Source organism: Paroedura picta, chromosome 9 (genome assembly GCF_049243985.1).
Source record: "Paroedura picta isolate Pp20150507F chromosome 9, Ppicta_v3.0, whole genome shotgun sequence".
Classification (NCBI taxonomy): Eukaryota; Metazoa; Chordata; class Lepidosauria; order Squamata; family Gekkonidae; genus Paroedura; species Paroedura picta.
The window spans coordinates 22,744,639-22,769,074 of record NC_135377.1 but is presented as its reverse complement, the minus strand read 5'-3'; the positions used below and the strand labels follow the sequence as shown (position 1 = coordinate 22,769,074).

General features: G+C 42.0%; 1 protein-coding gene across 6 annotated transcripts in view; it reads right to left on the bottom strand.

The window, feature by feature from the left end:
* Positions 1-24,436, bottom strand: part of RAD54B (RAD54 homolog B) — a 46,640-nt gene that overhangs the window by 4,080 nt on the left and 18,124 nt on the right. For 5 of the 6 annotated variants that reach the window (XM_077351883.1, XM_077351884.1, XM_077351882.1 and 2 more), the window contains 8 exons: positions 15,105-15,296; positions 12,130-12,414; positions 10,629-10,791; positions 6,930-7,155; positions 5,615-5,822; positions 4,553-4,692; positions 3,108-3,398; positions 405-580 (listed from right to left, as the gene is read on the bottom strand). In XM_077351883.1, coding sequence (XP_077207998.1) covers positions 405-580; positions 3,108-3,398; positions 4,553-4,692; positions 5,615-5,822; positions 6,930-7,155; positions 10,629-10,791; positions 12,130-12,414; positions 15,105-15,296 — 1,681 coding nt within the window. Of the gene's footprint in view, positions 1-404; positions 581-3,107; positions 3,399-4,552; positions 4,693-5,614; positions 5,823-6,929; positions 7,156-10,628; positions 10,792-12,129; positions 12,415-15,104; positions 15,297-20,271; positions 20,293-24,436 lie in introns of those variants that run through there. The other variant, XM_077351885.1, reaches the window with a different exon arrangement.

Here is a 24,436-nt window from a genome sequence, read left to right as displayed (position 1 = left end):
ACTGATCTGGTGACTGTTGCCATGTATACCAGAAGCTTGTCTATAAACCAGAAGCTTGTCTAGCCCTCTCCTTGCAACCAAGTACATTGGCCTTGCTCTTTGCCTAGGCTGGTTTCTACCCAAAGGGCATAACTGTAGATGTTGGCCCCATGTACAATGTAGTCACCTCACATGAGTGCAGTGTCTAAACACAAGTGAACTGCACGCACAAATCGTAACTGTCCCTGTGCTTGGGCACGTTGCTTCCCCAATGTTTCCAAACACAGAATAGATTCATCCCTCCTCTGCCATGCAACCTGGACACTGGCACTCAGGAATGCCTGAATGATAAGCTGAAAGGAAGTTGTCTCAAGCCTAAAGAGTCAGACGCATTTCCAGGGAAGCTGAGAAAATCTCTCTCCTACCTTTCTGAAGGGCTTTGTTCGCGAATGGCAGCCAACAGCTGTGTCAGCACCTGCAATTTTCCTGAGTCTGTCTCCAAGAAAGATGCCAGGGGATATTCTTGAGAAAAAATGTCCAGCAGACCCTCATAGAGATTCAGTTTTTCTTGTTCATCACAACTTGGGTTACATTCTTTCTCCTATTAAAAGCAAGGGTTTTGGAAAAGTTGGGTGGCTCATATTAAAATTTTAAAAGGTGCAAAATGCAATAGCCATAAGCCTTTCCTAAAAATATGCCTAGGAGCTGTAAATGATTTAACCAAGCCTGCCTTGAGAATAGCAATACAGACAGAAACTATGAACACAGCAAAAGGTTTAAGGAAAGAACCACTTGAAGGTGTCTTACACTGGCATTTGTATTTCTGTGAGGCAGTTTAGGCACCACCCTATAGCAACCCATGTTCTAAAATCAGGTGAAAATAAAGTCTCAGTCTCTAATATAAAACCAACCAACCAAATGCAGATTCAAAGGGAGGGTCCTTGCCTTTAAATAGCTGGATGATGGACAAAAGTCAACAGGTGTGCCCCTTTCTGGCAGTAATGGAGAAAGAGCAAGGCACAAAGGCATGGCTAAGATATCTGGGCAAACTTAAAAATGAACTTCAGACTTGTTCAAATGAACTCCATCCTTCCTGTCCTGTACACAGGGCAAAGTAATATATTATAGCAAACCAAATTTTGCCATTATGTACCAACTGAGAAATAAAACAAAGAGTTGGCATCTGGTATCTACAGCCAAGGATCGCAGGGATCAGGGGCTTGGAACAACCCCAAACCGAAACCTAACTCATATGGAGCAATGGTCTGAGTCCACGTAAATCACTTCATATGCAAGGGCTCCTTGACAGGAAAATCAGTGAGAAAGAAAGGTTGACTCAGTAACAGAGCATCACCAGTTAAAAGGAGCTGGTGGTAGGTGATATGGAAAACCATTTCCTGAGACCCTGGGGGGGGGGCACTGCCAGTTGAGACAGTGCTGATCTTGACAGACCAATGCAGCTTGGTGCACTCACAACATTTCTTCAATTGCAAACAATATAAAGGACAGACATTCTTTGCCTTTAAGGGAGGCTTAGACAATTTTATCAAGGGTTGGTCCATCAATGGCTACCAGCCATGGTGACTAAAAGAAACGTCTACATTCAGGGAGCGTAAACCCCTGGATGACAGTGCCAGGAGCCATGAACTCTTAGGGCCTGATTTCAGCTTTCCAGGACAAACATCCTCCTATAATGGAAGGAGCTATTTCTAAAAGAGGGCTCCCTACAGACAAAGAAGTAGTAATTTCTGGAAGCAGCTCCTGCTCGTGAAGTGGGAGGGGGGGAGCCTGAACAGGCTATTGGCTTTGGAGTGAGGTGACTAGATTGTCCCACTTTTGGAGGGACATCTGGGGGTACCTGGCAAATTGTACTTATGTTGAAATTTAAAATATATATATTACAATACTATTTTTGCGTTCTATGTGTTCTATGAAACTTTTTGCTGCTCCATATAGACCTAATTTTTTATCAAGGACCCCCCCCCCCCCCATCAATGATTTCCCGCTTTACCAATGTTAAAATCTGGTCATCTTACTTTGGAGAAGAGATGATCTGAGAGAGGAAGGGTGGCAGAAACCACACTGGAGAGTATCATGGCTCCCTCAAGTACCATACGGGAGACTGACAGTATAACACAGTGAGAAGACACTCCTTTGTAAAGGACATGATAAACTAGTAGTGACATTTCAGGGTGTCTTTTATTCAAGACTCTGAGAAGAAACAGAGGTGGGAGGGAGTAGGGGTGAAAGGGCAACACCAAGGACGGACATTTGAACCATTCCCAAAGCTGAGCTTCCTGAAGCTTTCAAACGGTGCCGCTCCGTTCTTTAGTCATTTCTTGGATCCAACAAAGGGTTGGCGACAACCTAGAGAAAAAAATGTCTTGTCCCCTTAACAAAGGCCCAGTGGGTAGAAAAAGGCAGCTGAAGCTTTTCATAGCACAGCACCTGATAATGTTCCATTAACCTCTGTCAAAGGGGCAGGACATTTTTTTCTCCAACTTACCAGCTACCGTAATACCCCCCCCCCCCCCAAAAAAAAGCTCATAAAAGCTTCTGTCCCACAAGACTGTATTGTTACACTGGCTTTCATTCTTTGTCAAAGAAAACTACTGGATGGATGCCTCAAACCTTGAATCCAGTTTGATCACATGTCTAAAGTGAATATCACTAATACTCTCTTCATAAGATGGAAAGACAAATGATTGAGCATGGGTATCTGAGGGAGTTACCTGTGTAAAATGTGTCAAGAGCCTGGGGGACTTGTCAGTTACATTCAATATATGCATATCCATTCTTCCATATGCCATTTGCTCTACAATATACTTATTGCACTGCCATGATTATATTTATATATACTCTTCAGTATATTTACTGCACAACATGGCATGTTCTATGTATTTCTGTGGTCATTTATACTGTTATACTGCTGATTGCAGTCAAGAGTTTTTACATAGATCCCTTTGGCTATTTGGTTATGATGGCTGCTGCAGAATAACATGGATTTGGAAGGACTTAACTGATCTGGATTGTGTGTGTGTGTGTGTGGGGGGGGTGGAATTAGAAAGCATAACATTCCTTTCCCAAAACATTGTCTATAAATCTTCAAAGGACCAATAAATACAAACCTTCATTGTTTTGAAGAGAAGCCAGGGGTGGTTGCAAAGTTTTTTCAGGGCTCCAATACATATTAATTGGGAGCTGTTCTCTAGAGTCCCTTGTAGGCAAGATCTGACCGCCTGAGAACGTAGCAGCCTCCGATAGAGCTCAAGCTGCAGGGCTGTTGGACGGCAGAAAAGAATGCTTTCCTCCTTAGGAGGGAGAAATTTGTCAACGGTCCCTTGGGTTCTTCTGAGAATGAAGAGTCCAGTCAGGCGGGTGAGCTCTGCTGCCCTTCTCTCACCTAGTTCAATTTCCTCCTGGAGAACAAGGGGTCAAATTAGGCCATGCAAGCAGGTGCAAATGAAATGTGCTACATCTTTCTTCCTCTCCCTCTCTAAAAGCTAGTTTTGTTAATTCACTTCGCAACAATGAGGGAGAAATGCAAACTAGTTAAGATACTTGGATCACCAGGGACAAGAAGCATGTTTTGGCCCTACCCCAGTGGTGTGTCTTTCCTTTTCCATGTGCAAAAGGAATAGGAGTCATGTACTCCTATGGAATGTCTGAGAACACTGTTGCAGTCTACACAAAATTAGTCCTGTATTCCTGAGAGCGGGTGGTCCATTCTCAGAGACAAAGACCCTCTGAGGGTAATGTTGTACATAGAGGGTCTTCTCTCATACACACACACACACACACACACACACACATGCCCCAAATCAATGAAATGCATTTTGTAGCTACTGTCAGCTTGTGGCAACCATCACAGAAGAGTTAAAGGTGGACAGAACCATTTGTGCCGAATTATTTTGAAAATCCAGCTGGTATGCATCCACAAAGTTCTGAAGATGGAAGGGCACTTCTAAGAGGCATAGTGAATTCTGCTGATTTTGAGTGGAGCACTTGATCCATACAGTAGATGTTTTTCCTGCTCTAGACCCTCACTTTGCCTCCTCAGTCCTATTTCACATTCCGTCCTGTGAGTGGGTTGTTGCATCCAACCACTATCCTCAAAGCTTTTTGGGTTTACAAACACAAAAACACGCACAGAAGCAGCTAGTCAGCACTTACTAATCCTTAAGATCTATATGGCAGTGTTCAGTGTAACTTATTTATATCTGGTACATAGGTTTGGGGTATGGGAAGAATGAAGATAAAGTGACTTATACAAGGCTATCCGTAAAATACAAATGTAGACTTGACATTCCTAACTAATGGATTTTTTTCCACTTCAAGGCATTTCTCAATTTATATAACAGTATATTCAGCTTCATTCTTCAGAATTGGACAGAAACATGACATTTTTGCCATTCAATAATCTGGTTAGTTCCCAGTTCTTAAGACAGTGGCAGGAAATAGCATTAATGAAATTTAGAATCTGCATCTGGAAATGACAAGCCCTGCACAGCTTAAAAACTCATGTCCTGCGTGGCAGAACATGCCACGTCAGATTTTAGTGATGACATTATACCGTCGTTGCCGAAGGCTCTCTTGATCGGAGAATAGGCTCCTCGTATACTTTTCTGTATCCAGACAATGGTCCAAGAATTCCAGGATTTACAAAGTCTATTAATGCATAGAATTCTTGCAGGTCATTTTGTACTGGAGTACCTTAAAAAACATAAAGATAATCTAGTATGAATTTACATCCTCTGGCAAAAGTACCCTTTTCTGAATTAGGTTATTTTTTATTTGTTGCAACACAAGATAATCACAAAATCTGAACGCATCAATAGCCATTCAGAAAAGCCTGACAACTTTTCCAAGCAGACTTTGTCTGTCAAATAAATTCATCATTAAACATGTGTCACGAAAAAGCCATACTCCAATGCTACGAACCGTGTCTAAACAACTGGGGTAGCTAACCTATGCCTGATTTCAGGCTTGCTAGTTCATTCATTTTAAACAACCTCCCACTCAACGGGTCATATATCACATCTCCTGGGAAGGCAGTGACCCAGTGGCAGACTGTCCAGGACAGTCTTGTATTAAAGCCAGCATCTAAATAAAAAGCTAGGAAAAAAAAACTGGAGGTGGGCCTGGAAAAGAAAACCTACAACACAAACAGGCCAGGATAAAATAGGAAAAGGAAATAGGAAATAGGAAATGCCAAGGATGGACTCCAGGACCTTCGGCATACAAAGCTCTATTATGTAGCCATGACCTCTGACCCCTCCCTAAAATAATAAATTTCACTAGTCATGATCCACTTTATCAGCTGCATGTTATTCTTCCTTGGATTGCATAGGAAATAGCTCTGGCATACCCAACAGTCAGAGTTATTCAGGCATTCCTCCAAGGCCGACAGAGCTACCAGCACTGGCAGGACAATGGATGTATGGCAGCATATCATCAACATTCTACAGGTGCAGCAAAGGCCTAAATAGGCTATGTTTCCCCTCTGATATCCAAGGAAGAGTAATTCAATATCAACGAACATTTTATGGGGCAGAGCAAAAGCAATGGGAAAAAGGATTAGCAGAATCAAGAGAGTGAAAATTGCTACAGACTTATCTCAGCCTCAAAAATTCACCTGTAAGAATAATTCTTCTTTCACAAGGTAGGCTGGTAATGGCAGTGGTGGTCTTAATTGAGGTGTTTTTCAAACGGTGCCCCTCATCACAGATTACGAGGCCAAACTCTGTCTTCTGAATTTGGTCCAAGGAGCGCAGAAGCATCTCATAACTAATGACCAGGACCGGATAAAGAGGGGAACTGTTGAACTCTTCCACCTTGTGGTCCTAAACATAATAAGGAGAACTATCAAACTTTGTGGCACATGTAGGGTGGGGCAGTTGAGCACACTGTGTATGCATGCATAGAGACGTGTGAGAACACACACAGATATGTCCACTCTTATAGACATTCACATACACTGCACATAAAAGGTAAAGGTATCCCCTGTGCAAGCACCGAGTCATGTCTGACCCTTGGGGTGACGCCCTCTAGCGTTTTCATGGCAGACTCAATACGGGGTGGTTTGCCAGTGCCTTCCCCAGTCATTACCGTTTACCCCCCAGCAAGCTGGGTACTCATTTTACCGACCTCGGAAGGATGGAAGGCTGAGTCAACCTTGAGCCGGCTGCTGGGATTGAACTCCCAGCCTCATGGGCAAAGCTTCCAGACGGCTGCCTTACCACTCTGCGCCACAAGAGGCTCTACACTGCACATAATAGAGGCCAAATATGCTATGTATTCTGTAAGTTCTTCCCAGCAGGGGCACTATTGCAATTTTACTTTCCTCCCTTCTTCCACTGACTGAAGTAACCCATCAATATTTTGGGAGGAGACTAAGAGAATGGACAGAAGCAGGACTACAGCAGGAAGCACAACTCCTGCACCTGTGCCCATTCTCATACCCCTTCCCTAAGCCGTATTAGTCATGAAGTGGTGGTGGTAGTGGTGAAGGGGACCTAAATCTCAAAATCCTGATTTGCAAAGGTTTAGAAGCTCCTTATTCCTCAGGAATAGTCAGAGTGCTTTCATCTCCTGCATACAATCCGAACCAAAATTTGAAATACAAAACCCAGTTGTTGTGCTTTTGGAGTAGTCCTGGAGTAGTTCCATTAACTTTATTGTAATCTCACTGATAATATCTTGGAGTAAACAGGGTTTGGCTAGTCATAGAGGGATATGTCCAGACTGTATTAACCCACATGTTGATATAGCAAAAAAGAAATGCCCAGGACAATAAGAACAAATGGTAAAGCCAAAGCTGCTAACAAACTGGGCTAGAACTTTTTTTTAAGTTGTCAAGGGTGTCAAAAGATAAGAATAAAACTACAATGCACCAAATATCAAAGGAAATCTCTTTGGCAGAATGTGAACATCATCCCTCAGTATCTCACCTGATCAACCAAAAACACCTTGATTCTTTCGTTTCCCAACCACTTTTGAAATTCTTTCCCCCAGTTCTTCACCAGGCTCCCTGGAGTGACGACCAGGACTTGTTTTATTATAGGCTTGCATCCATATGGCCCTTGACGAAGGAGAGTCCAGATGAGCGAAATACACTGCAGCGTTTTTCCTAAGCCCATTTCATCGGCGAGAATAGCTCCAAATCTACCATTCACTCTACAAAGTGATAATTATATTTTCACACGTCTTAAAGAAACAAATATCTGACCGCCATAGTGTTAAAATTATATATATAAATCCACTTAGGTTTACAAATACTCATATTTCCTGCAAAACCAATGAGGTAAACCTCATCAAAGGTAATGGGATAAATGCAGGAAAAGGTACAAAGGTTAAAAAGAAAGACTCACATTTACCAATATCAGTGCAGTGCCATCTGGCCAAAATAGTTCTACAGACTAATTTGGACCGTCTGCTTAGTAGGTGAACCAATGAATGGAAGGTGAGGGGATTACGGTTGTGGTGACAGGCCCTGCTGCAACCTGCACAAAATGATCAGCATTTTGACTAGAGGAAGAGACTCAAACTGGAGGAAAATATCAAAGCAGTACGTGCATGCTGGCTGCAGGCTCACAGACTCTATCCAGGTTTGCCTCTGGACACAAATGAGATACTGAATTACATGAAACTTTGGGTCTGGTTTAGCAAGACGCTTTAAGTCTCCTTGAAAATCCTCATTTCGTTCTCATCTGTGGGGAGATGTTCTGGGGGTGTGCTTCAAAGAATTCTTCGAAATGTATTTCGTGGAATTTCCTCTTGGCCCTATTCCATCAACCTGGATCATAACCCTACCTGTTGACTGATAAGTTTTGAAACATACACATAAGCAGTAGAAGAGTCAAATTACCCCCTTTTGATTCTAGTAGAGTTTAAGGCTGTTTCTGAAGACCTGGAAGTGTTCAATAACAAATAAATAAATATTCCATGACCCTATTTCTGAAAAATTATACCCAGCCAATTGAAATGTCAAGTTCCTGATCTGTCAAAGGCTCACCAGTATTGAGTTTACCCAAAACAGTAACCTGCCTAGCCTAGGAAAATTTGGATAGTAGTAGAAAGAAGATGTCCTCCACTGGAACTTCATAAACTATATGCTTCAAATTCATTTTATCTCTATGAGTGGCTCTTAGGTTAGGGAATTTAAAATGAAAACTCAAGCCTAAATCAACTGTAAAGAAAATGCTTAATTCCATTATCGTCACCAGGTTCAAAGTTCTTCCTTGGGGACACACACAAGTAGTAATCAAAGGACGAGGTACTAATTTCTGAAGATTGACAGGGAATATTTGGAATGCAGCAAAGGAAATGTCTCATTCTCATTAGCATATTTGGTATTGAGGAATGATCAAATGCTAGCAGAATTCACATAAAAGGAGGTTGATTAGGGAGCCAGTCAACAGCAGTTAGGACAGCACAATCAGCGTGTGTTTGTAAACATTTACTCAGCAAAATTTTGATTGCTTTTTTAAGACTTCTATTTATTTTGTTTAAGGCAATTTTTAAGCATAACCTGATTATTTTGCTGGTCTATGACTCTAATAAAGGACTGACTTGACCAACAAATGTTTAATCAAGTGTGCTTCCTATTTTTCAGACCACGTTTCATATTTTATTTGTTTAGAGCAGCTTTTATCAACATTTTTGATTGTGCAAGAACCCCTGACTGTGGAGATGCTTCTTCAGAGAACTGGGCATGGATGTAAAAGGAGGAAGCCAGCCATTCAATCAACTGATCATTACCAATTTCATTATAGACTAAGGGACTAAGCCTGTAGGGCAACAGAGGAAGTGGGCTCCAGTGATGTGTAATTTTTTTGTTTTTAATTACAATAGAAAACAGGGGGGGGAATTAAGAACACCAATCTGAAAATTAGAAATAGATTTCAAAAATTCCATAAGCACTTTTACTTTTAACTGCTGACTCTGCAGTGAAACCACTTGAACATTGAATGCATCTTGATGAGCCTTTCTAATTTCCCCAAATCTTCAGCCCTTTGGTTATTTAGGCAGGGCAGCGATACGCATACAGATCATCTTTAAAAATTGCCCAACCAAGCCTGTCAAACTACCTGAAAACAAGTTGGAATGTTCTCCTATTCCAGAGCCTCCACATTTATAGTGAGATCTGCACAGTGCTAGCCTCTTGGATGCCAAACAGCAACTTACTGAAATGGTGTAAACATCTTTTGTCCAGTTTATTCCCAACCTATACAGTTACAAACACAAAATCAGAAGTTGCATCCAGGCAACCCTTATAAAATGGCTGTGACGGAATATAAAGTGTCAGCTGACAGCCATGGAGTTTCTGGGTGGTCTCCCAACCTAGACCAGTTAAACCAGCCTGGTTACTCTATCATGTGCCTTCAGACCTGCGACTGGGGAACTTGGGTCTTAGAAGCAGGAGGGACCTTTGTGGAATTCCTGCACAGCACAGACTACAGCCATGCCTTCATTTCTGTCAGACTTCTCCAGATTTCGGCAAAACATCCGACCATTACAAGGACAAAGAGCAGAACTACACATGATGCCCACTGCAGGGATGCTTCCTCAAATGGTATCATCTGATTTACCCATTATGGAAAGCCACAGGCTGAGCTCAGTGACCCCCATCCACTTTTATATGTAACAGTCACAGCTGAGGGTTCTCCTCAGTCTCCTGGCAAGAACTGTCCAACCTGGACAGCAACCGTGTCAACAAGGTATTACAGCCTTCCCCCACCCCCCACCCCCATATCACTTTTCTGACATGAAATGATTTCAGGGGGTGCTATTTGATCTGTTGGGGAAACCCACCCATGAAAGCTTAGTAGCATACCCCCAGAACCATTACAGGTACAAGGACTGGTAGAACCCCTTCTCCACACATGCCACAGTCTTAATCCACACTGGATAATGCCTGTCCAGGAACTGAGGAGAACCCACATCTCACACATGGCTATTACACAGGCCAGAGGCTGGGGAATCTGATTCCAATCTGAGTTCTCTATAAAATGTCAATATCCTCCCTGGAGCTTTGGAAAGTTCTTTATACCTGCCTCATGATTGTGAGCGGACAATGTCATCCCTTCATGTACAGCAGCAACAGCAGCAACAGAAGAAATGTGCCTACCACATAAATGTGCCTACTACAACGATATAGGCTAGATATCAGGAAAAAAAATGTTCACAGTCAGAGTAGTTCAGCAGTGGAATAGGCTGCCTAAGGAGGTGGTGAGCTCCCCCTCACTGGCAGTCTTCAAGCAAAGGCTGGATACACACTTTTCTTGGGTGCTTTAGGATGCTTAGGGCTGATCCTGCGTTGAGCAGGGGGTTGGACTAGATGGCCCGTATGGCCCCTTCCAACTCTATGATTCTATGATTCTATAACACTGCCATTGGCAAGAGCCGGGAAATGTTCCAGCTAAAGACCTGAGGCCTTGCTGCCCGGAGGTTCATGGCAACCTTCATGTACAGAGAAGCTCTTAGACTCTAATATTTCAAGATTTGAAAAAAAAGGCATATATTTTTTTTAAATGCATTGCTGTAGAGTACTGCCAGGGTAAATTTCAACTTTTAAACTCTCAAATTAATTTATAACTAAGCCGTGAAAAAAAGTGTATATAACTGAAGTCAAATTCTCGCCCTCTTACCTCATTCCCATCACACATTCATAAAGAAATATCACTCCTTCCCGCTGGTGCGGCCGAAGATGATTTACAACGTGAGGATCTACAACCACATCCACAATAGACCAATCCACTTTATTGAACATCTTCTGGTGATTGAGGGTTGGGCGTGGCATAACTAAGCAATCTTAAATTTCAAACATAGGTATTATGAATACAAAATTATTGCTTAACAAGTAAAAGCTATTTAGCTTCTGATCGGGGGGGAGGGGTTGATTTCCTGTTTGCTAAATTCTACTGACAGCTATGAAATATTTTGTGTTTTGCTTCAGGACTCAGTAAACCAAAGTAATGTTGGGGGACCTACTACAATGTTATCCAAATCACTTTTACTATACTATTGGTTTTAATATTAAATGCCGGATAATAAGGTTTATATGATACAGGCAATGTTTTTTAGCTCAAGTGCAAACTGAGAGCCTGTTTGGTGTAGTGGTTAGGAGTGCAGACTTCTAATCTGGCATGCTGGATTCGATTCTGCGCTCCCCCACATGCAGCATGTGGGGGAGTACGGCTCACCACAGCATTGATAAAACTGCTCTGACCGATATCAGGGCTCTCTCAGTGTCAGCCACCTCACAGGGTGTCTGTTGTGGGGAGAGGAAAGGGAAGGCGAATGTAAGCCGCTTTGAGACTCCTTTGGGTGGAGAAAAACGGTATATAAGAACCAACTCTTCTTCTTCTTCTCTTGTTTTCCTCTTTTAATAGAACTGTGGCTAAACACTAAACCAGTTACATGTGATCAGTTAAATGCACATGTGAAGGTTAACTGGAGCTGAGTTTTCCCTGGATGATGGGATGGATTCTCAACTTCTTTCCCAACATGTTGTTCAGAGTCACTCAGCAGCATCTTACAGCTTGTTTGCATACATTTCCAGGATGTTTCCATCCCCACCCCACTGAAAATATTAACTTTCCATAATCTAGGAATCTGTCCTACCTCCCATCAGTTCAATGTGGTGTATATGCCTTCACAACAACCCTGAGAGGTAGGTTAGATCAAAAGTTAGTGACTTGGCTAGAAGTCACCCAGTGAGCTTCATGGTTGAGAAGGAGTTTGAAATCCACTTTCTAGTCCTAGTCAAACATTCTAGCTACTACACCACATTATCTATCCCAGCACTACTTGATTTGAATGAATTTCCTTTGAGAACAGCTTGGCTCAAGCAATGAATATTTCCAAGAGCTACTGCAGGATTTCTGGGGCAAATAAAATGTTATCTTTTCCAATTACACTAGCGGCAAAATGTTTATTTGTTGCTAGCGATTTGCTTTTCCAAACCCAGCATGTGACATCATGTAAATTTAGCTGGTATTGCTCTAGTAATAATGTTCTATTTGATCCATTGAAAAGTGAAGGACAAGAAGACACCCTTTTAAATCTCGGTTACCCATTCAGTTTCTTTAGCAGAGGTTAAAACAGAAGTAGACGCAAGTTAAGCAAAGAAACGTTAAAAGTGCTCACTTGGTGCACATGGGTCATGACGAGGTTTATAGTTCTGGGAGCCTTTGAGCATATTTCCTTGATTGCTGGTTTTGCTGACATTTTTTAGGGGGTTACAGAACGGCTTCACAGTAGATTGCGAGAAATTCAACGTATCCACTAGAACTTCCCCGCCAGAGTGAAAACATTTGCCACTTTGGAAATCTTCTTCCTCAATGACACCCAGCACTTCAATTTCCTTGCCTCCAATCTTGAGAGTCTGACCTTCATCAAGGTTTTCCAGGTCTTTGGCTTTGTATCCAGCACCTATGAGGAGTGAAAAATGTATGATGACACCAGTTTTATATTTTTATATTACATGTGTGGGTAGGTGTTGATTGCTGAAGAGAGCCTGAACAACAATAACAGAAAAGAATACAACTTCTGTTCTCATTTTCCCTTTGCCTTTATTATTTCCCTTATGTTAAAATTTAGAGCAGGGGTAGTCAGACTGCGGCCCTCCAGATGTCCATGGACTACAATTCCCATGATCCCCTGCCAGCATTTGCTAGCAGGGGATCATGGGAATTGTAATCCATGGACATCTGGAGGGCCCCAGTTTGACTACCCCTGATTTAGAGTAAAATTCTCAAGGCAGAGACCAGACATTTACACTGTAAAAGCACTAAGGAGTTGAGTGCTGGCACAATCACCTGTGCAGCCCAAGCTAGGCCAATCTCATCAGATCTTGCAAGCTAAACAGGGTCGGTCTTGGCTAGTATTCCGATAGGAGGCTAGGGTCCAGGGTTGCTATGCAAAAGAAGGCACAATGGTAAGCCACTTCTGAACGTCTCTAGACTTGAAACCCCCATGAAAGGGCACCATAAATCAGCTGTGACTTGATGGGGATGGGATTAACTAAAGATGCCAATAAGCAGCCCTCCTGTGACTGTGCTTAATGTAAAATAATAAACCTGGAGATCAATCATAGAATCATAGAGTTAGAAGGGATCTACGGGGTCATCTAGTCCAAGCTCCTGCTGAATGTAGGAAATTCACAACTACCTGCCCACCACAGTGACCTCAATTCCATGCCCAGATGATCCCCTCCCCCCAACAAAAAAAAACAACAACCTAGAATCCCTGGCCACTGGTCAGGAGGAAATTCACCTCCTAATCCCAAAGTGGCAATTGGCATTTCCCTGGGCATGCAAGAAAGGGCCACGAAAGCCAAGCACGGGCACAATCCCTTCTGCCCACCCACTTACAATCTGTCTAAGTTCACAGAATCAGCATTTCTGTCAGATGGCTATCTAGACGCTGCTTAAAAACTTCCAAAGGAGAACCCACTACCTCTCGAGGAAGCCTGTCCCACTGAGGAACAGTGTCTGTCCAACTGTCTGACTCTTTGTATAACAAGCAGTTTAGCCCTCTGGTTTGGTTTATGCTGATGAAAAAAGTGGTACATTGAATGTATGGAACTTTGAATTTATTTATTTAGAAAGCTTTAATGCCACCTTTCCAGGACCCTGCTTGAGGTAGCTCATAAAAGACAAGAATAATAAAACCAAAACATTAAAATTCAGGATTAAAATCCCAGCCCAGCATAAACATGCAGACCATACAAACAGACCTTAAAATAACAGTGATCACATTAAAATAGCCTTAAAAGATCAACCCCTTAATTATAAACCTGAATGAACCGAAACATTTCAGTCTGGCAGCTAAAAGAGGGCAACATAGGTGCTGGACGTGCCTCAAGAGGAAGGTCATTCCACAAGTGAGGTGCCACTACAGGAAAAGCCCTGTTGTCTCTGGTTACCATCTACCTCACCCAAGAAGGCAGAGGCACAGGCAGCAGGGCTTATGAGGCAGATCTTAACTGGTGGTTCGAAGAAGCACGTGAGCCCATTCCCATGAATAAACTTTCAAGTCTACAATACTGTTACTTCTTTCTTTCTACCCATTTGCACTGAGTTCAAGTGAAAGTGTCATGAAAGAGATGGAGTCAGATTCGGTGTTGAAATGAATGTAAAGTGTCCGGAGTGTGCTCTACCTACAGTCACACCTTTATAAGACAGAACTAGCAACACAAAATAATCCTTAGGAATCCATAGGATTTCATTACTAGGCTTGCCCACGACCCACGTGTTCATTCTCACTTTGACTTGTGTATCTTTGGGAAACAGCTGCTTTCTGTGCATTCCCTCTGCAGAACCATCAGAAATACAGGGAAAGCAATCAGCCAGATGGGTTGGAAAAAACAAACAATCGAGGCATTAAAATTTCTTGTAGCTGGTTGCTTCAACATTTGGCTCACAGTTTCAAATCAAATGCAGCTTCTGGTGCCTTGGTATGTTCTCTCTCCCCATTCCTATAAAGACTTTTCTAACTGGCTTTTCTAGTCTCCATTGTTTGGAACTTTACACGTTTCCTAAGGATCAATTTACTTACCTTGAATTTGTTCCTTCTCTGGTCACTTGACTCTACTACTTCTGCCAAGTCCTTCTGCATGTAGTGTGCAAAGATTGTGGTGCAAGACTGCGGGGACAGGACCTAACTTTTTGCTATTTTTGCCAAAGATACAATATCACTTCTGGCATGAACTGGAAGTGATGTTATTGTCCTGAAGCAACATAGTTTTGGTCAAATGCCAGAACATCACTTGTTAAAATCACATCACTCCCAGGTTCTGCCAGAGGTCATTGCCACAACACCCATCACTGCCCCCATTTCATTTGGCATTCCCCACCCCCACCCCCAGTTGGGAGTTATTCTGCCCAAGCAGGAGACCTGGTCTCCCTGTCTGCAGGACTTCTCTTTTCTCTAGGACCTGAGTAACTCGATCAATAGCAGACAGAGACCCTTTTGTTCAGCCAGTCACCAGCAAGGGTACTGTTAAAAATGTAGATGGGCTTTACAGTACAGGCTACATTTCATACAAAACCTTGATTCTATTCAAAAATGCATTGTTTTGAGGCCGGTGCTTATCCTCCATGCATGTCAACAGAGGTTACCTCTTCCAATGTCGTTGCCTTCCATGTCTTTCAATATCACGGATTTCCCCTTCACAATAAGAACAGCATCGCCTTCCCATTTCTTATGTTTTTTCTTTGAGATCTTACACCACACAGCACTGAAGTATTTTGTGAGGCAGCTTGGCTCCTCTGGCTGCCTTGAGACTTCCACTGCCCCTCTGCATGCTGGACCTGTAATGGTGACAAGAGAGAGCTCATGACCAATCCTTCAATTTCAGACTATGCCCTGCTTTTCAATGGAAAGAATAGACATTAATACCGACAAACCACTGGATCACCCACCCACCATGTTGCCCCTTCAAGTGGATTATCCATTCTTTTCAATTGTAAAAATGCTACATGAACAATGTTTATCCATTCATTTCCACCCATTAAATCTTCATGACAGCCACAGGGTGCAAGTCAATCAGTCCCCTGCAAAGCTGACTCCTGCTATGAGCTTTCAGACTTGACTTTCAGCTTGATTACAGAATAGGCACATTTGATTTTAGGAAGTGAGATTCTTCCTAAATTGGCTCTGCTTTTCTAGCACACTGACTAAGCACGCTGAACTATCAAGGACTTTCCCGTCTAATAAAGGTAAAGGTAAAGCACCGAGTCATGTTTGACCCGTGGGGTGACGCCCTCTAGCGTTTTCTTGGCAGACTCAATACGGGGTGGTTTGCCAGTGCCTTCCCCAGTCATTACCGTTTTACCCCCCAGCAAGCTGGGTACTCATTTTACCGACCCCGGAAGGATGGAAGGCTGAGTCAACCTTGAGCCGGCTACTGGGATTGAACTCCCAGCCTCAAGGGCAGAGTTTTCAGACTGCATGTCTGCTGCCTTACCACTCTGCGCCACAAGAGGCTCTTTTCCCGTCTAACAGACAGAAACAAATTCTAAAGTTATTAAAACCAGAGAGGGCATACTTCCTATTCAGAGCTGCTGGCAATCTCTTTTCACATAGTAAGCATAATTCAGATTCAAAATAGTACAAGAGCAGTAGGGAGGAGACGTAGATGCAACAGGGGAGATCTTATACTACATGCAGAGAGCACAATGTACGAAATTTAAAGAATAACTTTGGCAAACAGTCAGGAAAGAAGGACTTCCAGACATAAAGGATCGATGAGGCCTATCATGAAGTCAAGAATTGGAAAACAAGGATGGCATGAGAGAAATGGTGACTGAAGCAAAAAGAAAAAAGAAAAAATCCCAAACATTTTGTTCATCATACACTGAAATAATAATTGGCTATGGGCAATAATGCTCACTACTAATATGGGCAAAAATGCCCACTTCCCTATCCATTACTGCCACAAAATGCAACTTAAGAATCATTTTCACATATAAATGAACTGTTATCTGACTGTTGGGTCCTTTTCTGGTATTAACATTTGAGTCCCCATCTTACTAAAAGGATGACTTTATTGCGGAAAACAGGAGTACTGCTATCCAAGCAAGCTGCAGAAATCCAAAGATGTTAATATTCCATACAGATAGAAGCCAGAGAAGAATCCTATATATAGCTGGGAACTTGCGGGGTGTATTTGTTCATTTGCTTCCTATACTGATTCAAAACAAACAATACTGTTCATTAAAAAAAACATCTAAAAGACACATTTTAATACACTAGTCATATTCTCCATAGTTCATTCTGGTCCTCCACACTTATATAATTTAAACATGTCTGCCTGTATAAAACTTGTGGGATTATCCTGGGAGAAGGCAACAGTTGGAAAGCTGATTCATATTTTTGAGCAATTTATGCATTATGCAGGAGTGATTACTTATAGACAAGCTAAAGATATTCTTGGAAGGGGAAGACATAATCTTTCCAAACCGCATCTAATTTACATAAATGTAATCCACTCAGTAATTCAAGGAGGAAGGTAACAGCAGAGTCCAAATTTAACAGGTTTTGTGCAACAATCATATGTACCAAAGAAAGTCTTCCTATATACAAGGACCTTAACTTTAGTTAAAAAAAGATTTCCAGAACCTCATAATTCAAATTCTAACTGAGCATAGTGATACAAATTATTTTATTTAATTAAAACAATAGTATCCTGTTATCACCTGCATCCAAAACAGCTCAAATGAATTCAACAAATTACAAAAACATTAATGTGCTAGTCAGTTTTTCTTTCTCTTTTTTCTTCTAAAGCCTATTGTTACTTCAGTGCATGATGAACAAAATGTTTGAGATATTGGTTCCCCTCCAGTCTGTTATAAAACTGAGGATTCAAGATATAGCACTGTACACTAACTTGGTGTCGCACAAGGTCTAGATACTTCTATCAATTTGATCTAGACATGCATATACTTTAGCTAGATGTGCATCACTCATATCAGCTGTAGTAGATGGTAAATACAAATACAGTACCAAACAGGTCCCTGGCCCCAGGGAAGTACGTCTGGCCTCAACCAGGGTAAGGACATTTTCAGTCCTAGCCCCTACCTGGTGGACTGACTTCCTGGAGGACTGGCACAGTTCCGCAGGGCCTGCAAAACAAGAGCTCTTCCACCAGGCTTTTGGTTGCGGCCAGTGATACAACAACACCCCCCAGCAGAAAACCTCCTTTGAAAACAGCAATTATGCCAGTAGCAATAAGGACTGCGCTGATGACATGGCTGAATGGAACTAAACACTAGATGCAAATTGTGGACATCTCAATCTGTAGATCTAGCACAATTATGAAAGAAAGGTGATTTTGCTCCAAAACCATTGAGGAATGCCCCAGCCTAGATGTGCAGAAAAATGTAAACATTAAAAAAAAACACAGGGGTGGTGAAACTCCCCTGAAACAATAACATCTGTAAATGCAAAGATGGCTTCCGGCAGCAGCCAACATGGCTGAAGCTTCCAGGGGCTCTGCCGCCACCAAGGCAGCTCTTGGGAACACTGCTGCTGAGGCAGCTCTCTGAGCAAGGGTACCCCCAGCTGCTGAAGAGGAAGTGGGGGGGGGGGGGTTACAGAAAAAACAAAACTATTAAAAATATAGGGGGGGGGCACGGTTAAAAAACCCCAAATGATAAAACAGCAACTTAACCCTCAGGGTCTATTACTAGGCAACCACAGCACTCTAGGCTTGGATTCTGTCAGTAAAAGGCAGGGGCAGGGCCCTTTTCAGGACTGCTTTGCAACCACTGACCAACTAGATACCAGTCTATTTACATGACTCACCCAAGCCTGGCTGCTTATTACTCTTCGAAAATAACTACGCTATGAATGCCAGCATGGGTAGCTGTAAAGAGTTTCATACTATGGTTTGGGAGACACAGGTGCAAATCAGTCTGCAATGAAAGGTAACGTAGGACCAGTTACATACTTTCAATTTAATCTACCTCACAAGGTTGTTGTGAGGTTAAAAAGGAAAAGAGGAGAATTATGTAAGATGTTTTGGTTTTTACTGGAGAAAGATGGGGTATAAATGAAGAAAGTAAATATAGCTGAAGATGGGAGGCAAATGAAAGGTAAGCTGGTGAATGGCTGAGGAGAAAATGAGGCAGGGAAAGGAGATGGACAAGGCAGGATCTTTCTATATGGGGGTTGCCAGGTGGAAGGGAAATGGAAATAATGTGGGGAAGGGGATACAAGCAAAGTTATATGCTCCCCCACAGGTCCTTGAAAGTTCTCTACCACGCATACAACTGGGGAGGAGAAAGCTGAAGACAGGGGACAGCTAAAGGTGGGTTGGCTGTTGAGCTGAAAGAAGAAAAAGGAGCAAGGCTGTGGAAGTGGCCAGAAAACAGAGAAAGAAATAGTAGAAGAGGGGGGAAAGGAATTTCCTCCACAAGGTTCTCATTTGTTGCTTCTTTCATTTCCTCTTGAAATCGACTGGCCAAAAAGCTGTTTGCCATTACATCCAGTCAATTTCAACACTCAGGTTAGATGTATAAAAAGGAATTAGGATGCGAATCAGCATGCTTTCTCTCAGCAAGGTCCTGCAACCATTACATCTGTAGTTATCAAATTAATAGTGGATTAAAAGTTGGGCCCCAGTTCTCTTCAGAAATGACTGTTTAAGGCAGAGGTCGTCAAACTGCGTCCCTCCAGATGTCTATGGACTACAATTCCCATGAGCCCCTGCATTTGCTGGCAGGGGCTCATGGGAATTGTAGTCCACGGACATCTGGAGAGCTGCAGTTAGACTACCCCTGGTAATATCTGACTCGTGCTGTTTAGAATGGGTTCCTGTAAACATATCACAATCACAAATGGGGTAATAATGCATTAAAAAATACCACTGATAAGTGATAAATATGTACTGACACCAATTTCTGTATACACATTCTGTGTTATTTATGGTTAAAAACATTATTTAATGCACTGGTTTTCTGGGGCATATTAAACTGCAAGTATGTGACAGGTAGTCATCTAATTTAACACCATAGAAGGAACACCCTAATTTAGGTCAAGGCTCACTGATCAGAGTTTGGGACAGGAAGCACCAGCTGAACATTTATGAAGGAGCAAGTCAAGGAAATTCTGAACAATGTCTTATGTTCATCCTCCTGCTTCTCTTGTACATACAAACAGAAAGAGGAGCCATGGCTTACTCTCTTCAGAGGTATATCTGCATCAGGTCCTTTAAAAAAACTGTAAAAATACCAGCTCTAAAGGGACTTTCAACCTAGTAGGTGAAGATCCACGAAACACCCAAGGGTCCTGGCCAATGGGCTGAAGTATAAATAGAGAACATTCTATTTAAAGTATTAATGTTGTCAATGTGGAACTAAAGCGAAAGTGTCCTATGTAGTAAAAAGGCCTTTGGGGTCTAGATACTGTCAAGACGACCTCTCCTCTTGTAGGTTTCTTTGCCAAGGTGTCATGCTTTGTTTACTCTCTCTTCAGAAGGTCAGGTCAATCCTGAGGGCCTAATTGGGTAGAAAGGTAGGATACAAATATTTTAAAGAAATCTCAGAACAAAGTAGGTGCTCCATAGAGTCTTCAACACAAACTAGCTTCCCAAAATCTGGAACGTGTCCAGAGGACGGCAACAAAGATGGTGAGGGGTTTGGAGACCAAGACATATGAAGAAAGGTTGGGGGAGCTTGGTCTGTTTAGCCTGGAGATGAGACAACTGAGAGGGGATCTGATAACCATCTTCAAGTATTTAAAAGGCTGCCATATGGAGGATGGAACAGAATTGTTTTCTCTTACCCCAGAGGGGTAGACCAGAACCAATGGGATGAAATTAATTCAAAAGAAATTCCATCTAAACATCCGGAAGAAGTTCCTGACAGTAAGAGCGGTTTCTCAGTGGAACAGGCTTCCTCGGGAGGTGGTGGGTTCCCCATCTTTGGAAATTCTTAAACAAAGGCTAGATAGCCATCTGATGTGGAGGCTGATTCTGTGAAGGCAAAGGGGTGGCAGGTTACAGTAGATGAGCGATTGGGATGTGAGCGTCCTGCATAGTTCAGGGGGTTGGACTAGATGACCTATGAGGCCCCTTCCAATATTATTCTATGATTCTGTGAAAAGATTTCACTGGAGTACTTCAGCAGGTTTTATAACAGATCCAAGAAAGTAAGCTCTCCTAAACCATTTATGAGCTTCATTAAAGCCAATGTCTTTCAGGGAGAAAAGATCTCAAGTAAAAAAAGAGAATGCAGGTGAGAAAAAAAACAATACAAGCAATGCTTCCTAAGCAAAGGTAAAAGGGATAAAGCCTGACTGGACTAAACAGGATTACAACCAGGTAATCTTCTCTTCCCCTGTCTCCTACTGTACATGGTAATAGCCTCTACCCATATGAGACGTGAGAGAAGTATTATGTTAGAAGGACCTTCCTGAACAGACGCCAACATCAAGAGTCTTTTAGCAGGAAACTGGTCTTACCAGTAGTATTAGGCAAGTACAAGCTAGCAGACCAGCTAACAAAAATAGGTAAACAATTTCATGTTTAAAAGGCAGCAATATTCAACATCCCAGACATGGCTTATTGTTTTATTACATTTCTGTCTCTTCCTCCAAGGGAGCTGAAAATAACACACAGTTCTCCCTGCAAAGGCTGAGAAAGGGAGAGTTCAGGCTCACAGGCCCGCCACCAATTTCTTACTCATTATTAAAATGCAGAGCTTGTTACAAACACAAATGATAAACTTTGTTATCACAAGGGAAATATATTCTAGCAAAGTACTGTTAAGGTAACACAATGTGTGTTCTTATAATCTTACCACATATTTCTTACTGAAATGCATAGCAATGTTATAAGAGAACTTTACAAGTAAGGATCTGAACTCAGGCCTTCACCAAACTGAGCAAAAGTGGTTTTTCTTTTAATTGTGGCCTTACTGTCAAAATTCCTAAAATGTTAATATTTCAGGTTTTTCTGGTAAGACATAAACGTCAGTGTGTCTCTCCACCAGCAGCATAGATTTTTCTTGACAGAGACTCATGTTCAATTTAGATGAACAAACCTGGGAAGAATCTTGGGCTCACACTCCCCACTTGCAGATGGCCAAATAATAATTTCTGCTTCAGCAGGAACCCAGTCTGCCATTACATCTGAACTGGTCTCCCTGCCAATCAACAAACAATGCTTTATTTCCAGTTTGGAATCCTGGTTTACATGAAAAGTGCAAACCATAAGCTTATGTATGTGATATGAACACCAAACTGTAGCTTCCACGTGAAAACAGAAACAATTCAATTATAATTATCATTTTGAGTTTAGATGGCAACAGAGAAAGCACAGGGATCTCTCTTTCACACAAACCACTATATTTGAACCAACCCTTAGAATTCCTTGTGCCTTGCCATGCTGAAACTGAATGGAAATCAACATGCACCTCACCTGTGGCATCAGAGCAAGAAACAGTTGAGAAACAGCTTATAAGAACTGCTGGGAAAGTTTCATGGAACAGAAGGCCAATTTTGCCTCTGGGAGGTACTCTTTAGAAAGCCCCTCTGGGAGTTTCCAGTCACAAAATGGTAGCTCACTGGATGGAACCAGTCACAACAGGGAGGCTTGCACAACATTTACAGCTTCTCAGCACTGGTTGCCAGTGCACAGGTGTGGAATCCCGTTGTCTGCTTTCTTCCCAAAACAAACCTCTGCTCCACACTGCAATTTCCCCTGTTGGGTGAAAATATGCTTCTGTTTTTGCTGGAAGAGATAAAGAGCAACTTTGATGCAGAGAGAGGAGTCAACAGCATATTCCTTTCTCACCCAGAGTGTGAAAGAGGAGATGTGGATGGGAAAGGGACCTAGTGCTGTCATTTTTCCATTGAGAGCGAAAGTTTGGTATCCATGTGAGAAGATGTGCTGGCAGCTTCAAAGGAAAGGATATGAAAGTGACTACCACAGCCTGAGAAGAGGGGTGGAGAACTATTTTCAATTTCCTGGATAGTGAAAATTCACTTCTGCCCACCTGAGTTAGATTATGCTTAAATGGAACACATACACTGCACAGAACTAAGGTTTTCGTTGACTTGATATGTTGTCTTTACCCTCACTAAAGTGGGTATCCTCCAGCCTCAAGGTCAAGTTCTCAAATCTTGCTTACCTGTCACACAACCAAACCAACATACTGAGTCACAGTCCATCAGTCACTGAGCTCAATGGTTTCTATTCTGACTGCCAAATAATTCTCCAGATCTCAGACAAACAAATGGTTTCCTGAACATCTGATACACAAGAGTTACCAAGAATTTAACTTCATATGGTGCACACACCCCTCTGCTCCAGCCTGACCAGTCAAGGCCTGGAATGGTCTCGGCGGGCTTTTTCAGGGCGGGGGGAAGAGTCACTGGTGGGCAGTCCATTCCACCCCCCACTGCCATCCAAAGGCCTACCAAATGGAAGAAGTTGGAAGGGGATGCAACCAGGGGTGGGACATCCTTCCTGACTGGCTGTTAGTTGGACGGGCAGCCAACCTGATTGGTGGTTAGGCAGTGAGTTCCAGCTCCTCCCAGCACCCCTTACCGGTTTTATTAATGGTTAAAGATTAAAGATGGTCTTTCCAGATAAGGTACCATTTTCAAGAAGCCAGGCAAGGAGAAATATGAAGATCCTGCAGAAGGAAGAAACAAAGCCTTCTCTCACCCCACAAAGGCTTGCAATGTAAATATTCGACATTACAGGGAAAGTTGGAAAAACCTCTTATAAAGTTCTAATTTTTAGAATTATTTTTAAATAATACTGTTCACTTTGTTCCAAATCTCCTGAATCCAAGATTCGAAGGCAACAACAGCTAGTTCGAGAGGGGCGGTACAAAAGTTGAAGTATAAATAAATATAAATGTGAGCAGCGGTAACAGTGATGTTCTTTGGCTAGATTCCTAAAACAGGCAATTTTGGGGGACTTGAAGTACATTCAAATAGAATACAGACTATGATGTCAGGTACTTGCTTCAGGAATGCAACTGTGACCGAGATATTACAACAGGAACATAATGGCAATCTTTCTCTAATACAGGCTCTGATGTCACTGGCTTATGCCTGGCCATTAATCTCTCAATTTTCCTCATTAACTGAAATAACTCAAGGAAAATTTCAAAACTCACAATCAAGGAACAAGCTAGCTCCCCAGGTGACAGTGTCATACATAATGTCATATGTATAAAAGGGTACGCATGCCAGCTCCATGTTTGAATCATTGAGAACTGGTCTAATGTTACACCAATGGAGCACCCAAGGCAAGATAATATTTTCTTGTTATTCATAAGGGCATTGGTGTCTGATTCTTTGGTCTGTGAATGTATTTAAACTCTTCTGAAGCCATTTTATAGTACATAGCCCCTATAATTCCCTAAGGCAACGAACTCTGCAAGTTTATTATGCACTGATAGCTGTATACTAAAATAATGAACAGAAGCAGATGTGCAAACGAAGAATACCATCTTCAGTCATGCTTTAATAGTACAGAAAGTAAGGTAAAATTCAGAACAAAGAATTCCCTTTGTTCAGTGGAACATGAAATATCTCACCAGTACCTCCTTGCTATAGTTTTTTGCAAGAATTCGATATTTCAGCAACAAGTTACCACATTTGACAAAAAAGTAAAGAGATATTATTTTTTCACCCGCTCTTTGCATGTTTATTGAGCCACAATTAAATGAATATTTAGAAGGGCAGAGAAGAATTGCTCCAGGAAAAAAAAATTAGCATGTTTTATAACAGCTTCATAAATTGTCATTTGCTTTCCTAACAGTAATATGCACAAGATTTCAAAGGAATCTTTTTAAAGAGTCTCAGATCTGGTTCTACTTCAGATCTGAAAAGCTGGAAAGACCAGTGAAAGATGGCTTTGAATTTTGTTTTTTGCAAATCTGAATGAAACACAGAATGGAAACCATGCACTCATTTAGTTCAAGACTGGATT